Below are 3,133 nucleotides of genomic sequence, written 5' to 3'. Positions count from 1 at the left end.
GGCGACTTGGCCTATGTCCATCATGTCTGTATCATCAGTTTATCGCATGTGATGGTTATTGTATCAAGTGTTTTATATTCTCGTAAAATGGTATCATTATCGTCACTATAATTTGTGTCAAAAGATAAGGCCTTGGCTCTATTTAATCCAAACCCAAGGTGAGGGCAAATTTTCGTCTTAGAACATTGCTTAGAAATTCTCTACCATGTGAAAAAACTAAGAATCATTGGGAAATAATTGATACTTGCAATAAAATCCCAGATCAATGACTTAATGGATCACAACGGTGGTCATTGCGGATAAGTGCATGTAATGATCATGAACTACAATCCGGTCATCTCGACCAAGGATCGGTTGTTCCTAACATGTTCCACCATGCTCTGATCATACAGATGTATTCATAATTTGTGTGTGAAAGTAATATGGAAGCTACTTAGAAAAGCAAAATGCAAGTGTCGTAGGACCGAAATTATAGAGTCCGTGTATTCAACTTAATTTTCGGGTTTAACACAGAGTATGTGAATTATATGCCATATGTAAAAGAACTAAATCTTGACCAGATTTCATAGACACTAATCCTCACCAGCTGTAGGTGATGGAGATGGCGTGTCTTCACCAGAAGGCTTCTTCCTTGCCCTGCGCTCATTCCATCGTCCCCAAGCCCACTTTAAGATGAAGAAACCTCCGATTGCGTAAACCTAAAAAACAGAAGTTGTTTAGATTGTATCTTGGAAAGTTTTACCAGTAATCACTATTCACTAGTCTAGACATCCCCATTTCCATAATGACAAATTAGACCAAACCTGTGTATTGAAACTAACACCACCAATATCTTGGATGGTTACGGATGGGTGGTAGAAAGGTAAATTAACACTGTTCCGTTTACTTTTGGAAAAGCCAAAAGAAATGGTAAATTTGTTTAGGGATGAAGGTTGTAAGAATTAGTTTCGTCTTAGGATATAATTCTGATTACACATCTAACCATGGTATTACGTTACTAAAACAGGTATGGCTTATAGTAGACGTCTTTTTGTGTCAAATATCTCCTGAATTCGTCCAATGCCGTGTTCCCTTCTCCTTCTCTTTAGTTACAAGTTAAAATACTCATACAAGTTCCATAATAAGGTTTGTTAATGCTCCTTCTTACCCATTTCTTATGAGAAAAGAATCATGCACCTCATATTCAGCATGTCATATTTATATAGCATGGTTTTTTCTTAATCCAAGAAGATAATTGACTACGAATTTGTAAAGATACCAAGCTAGATTTTGCCGACCCAATTAAGGAAAAAAATCAATATATTCGATGTGTTCTTTTGGCAAAAAGGAAAGGGAATCTCTTATACTCAACACCGACCTCCCATCAAGTTCGGTTTTGAACATTTCACTTCACAGTTAAAGAATGGATTCATAACATTTCTAACAGCAGAAGTTTATCTCTAAGGTTCGATTCCAAGGTAAATATGAATTATGATGAGTTATTCAGATTATGCCATATCCATTGGAATGATTAGTCATTGTTCTACTAAAGTTGCCCAATCTGTTCTCCATTGATGTGAACCTCAACACTAGGCCACATGGAAAATAAACACAGGAAGACAAAATAATTGAAAAATAAATAAATAAAAATCTTGTGCTTCTAACTACACTTGGACCCCCTTTATTGTTGATAAGGGTCTTTGGGGGCCATAGATTTGAGAAAAGCTAGAATTTAAGTGAAGCATCACCGTCCACCTCATTACAACATATCCATGGGCGATTCAGTGGGTAAAACCATCCATGCCTACATCTGGACTCACTTTAAGCAAACCAAGACGTATAAAAATAGAATCAATGGGTTTTATCCACATTTCAAGCAATATGTAGTAGCTTATTTGCCCCAAATTTCACCGTCACTACCTTGGATCAAAGGAATATCGATTGTTACACTCTCTTCATTGTCAACATCAAAATCCCTAGATTTCTTTCTATTACAGGTTATCAACATCAAACTACAAAAATTCGGTTTAATTACATAATCAGCAACAATAAAAACCGATAAATAACGAGTTGATGGTAAAACTGACCATTTTTGTACATTTTAGGAGTAGAAATATCGTGATTGAGATGAAACGGAGATAAGATTAACGAGGTTCGATCTCGTGGCCCGCTTGTGTGAAATATTCAATACCAGAATTAACTCCAAACTCATTTAAGATTAAAAATAGCAAAATCAAACAAGTAGGGTTCAAAAACCGAGGATAGAGATACATACCTGCCAGAGAACAACAGGACTCGTTTCTTGCTCCGCCTCTTCCGATTCAAGCTTCAACGGAGCAACGGTCTTCGTCCGAGCATCCGGATACGTAACCGTAACCGACTTCTTCACCTCCACCACTTCATCACCATGAAGGATCGCTTTCCTCTCCGTTTCAACCTTCACCGGATCTTTCTTCATCGGCGGAAGTGGTGGAAGACGGAAATTTAAAACCTGAGTGAACTTCGAGAAAATCGCATTGAAAGGATTCGGTGGGCGGTTCGATTCGTCGTCGGTTTTGGTCACAATCAAAGTTTCTGTGTGCGCCATTTCTGTCTGTGCGTGTGAAAACGGTGGAACTTTCAAAGGGGGATTGGAAGAAGAAATTCTGGTCAACTTAAAAGGACACAACTGCAGCGCGTGAACTCCAAACATGGCCCGAGGTGCGTGAAGTCTCAAAATGTGAACATCTGGATTTTGGGCCTTTTAAGCCCACTATGTGTTCAATTTGGGCTTAAAATAATTATGGACCGATACTTGTTTTATCATATATCTAGTTATAAAATAAGAGCAAATTACGGATTTGGTCCTTGTGGTTTGGTTGTTTTTGTGAAAGTGGTCCCTGAATTTCATTTATTACAGATTAAGACTTGTGGTATGTCATTTTATAATGAATTGGTCCCTTCTTTTAACGGTCATCCAGTTCCTTCATTAACCTTGAGGACATTTTTGTCCTTTTTCTTTTTTATCTTTAGTCAAAGAACCAATTTCGTAAAAACTACACAAACCACAGGGATCAAATCCGTAAATAAGTCTAAAAAATAAAAAATAAATGAACTTTTTTATATTTTACGTTTATATCACCTACGTCTACATATGTACGGACACACATATATA

At 37.2% G+C, this 3,133-nt stretch overlaps 1 protein-coding gene across 1 annotated transcript; it reads right to left on the bottom strand.

Annotated features, from left to right (window-relative positions):
* Positions 1-453: 453 nt before the first annotated feature.
* LOC112518097 lies at positions 454-2,622 on the bottom strand. Its single transcript, XM_025125667.1, has 2 exons — positions 2,255-2,622; positions 454-698 (listed from the first exon to the last, which is right to left on the bottom strand). Exons 1-2 carry the CDS (start codon positions 2,564-2,566, stop codon positions 573-575), a joined length of 438 nt encoding a protein of 145 aa, XP_024981435.1. The 5' UTR covers positions 2,567-2,622; the 3' UTR covers positions 454-572.
* Positions 2,623-3,133: the final 511 nt, after the last annotated feature.

This window comes from Cynara cardunculus, assembly GCF_001531365.2.
Source record: "Cynara cardunculus var. scolymus isolate 2C chromosome LG 1, CcrdV1, whole genome shotgun sequence".
NCBI lineage: Eukaryota > Viridiplantae > Streptophyta > Magnoliopsida > Asterales > Asteraceae > Cynara > Cynara cardunculus.
Note: the sequence above shows the minus strand (reverse complement) of the source record. Positions and strands in the feature narration are given on the sequence as shown.

Excerpts from the sequence above, each read along its gene's own strand:
- LOC112518097 (XM_025125667.1), bottom strand. The coding sequence starts at position 2,566 with ATGGCGCACACAGAAACTTTGATTGTGACCAAAACCGACGACGAATCG. Across the intron at positions 699-2,254 it reads GTCCTGTTGTTCTCTGGCAG|GTTTACGCAATCGGAGGTTT; the intron begins GTATGTATCTCT and ends TCTGTTTTTTAG.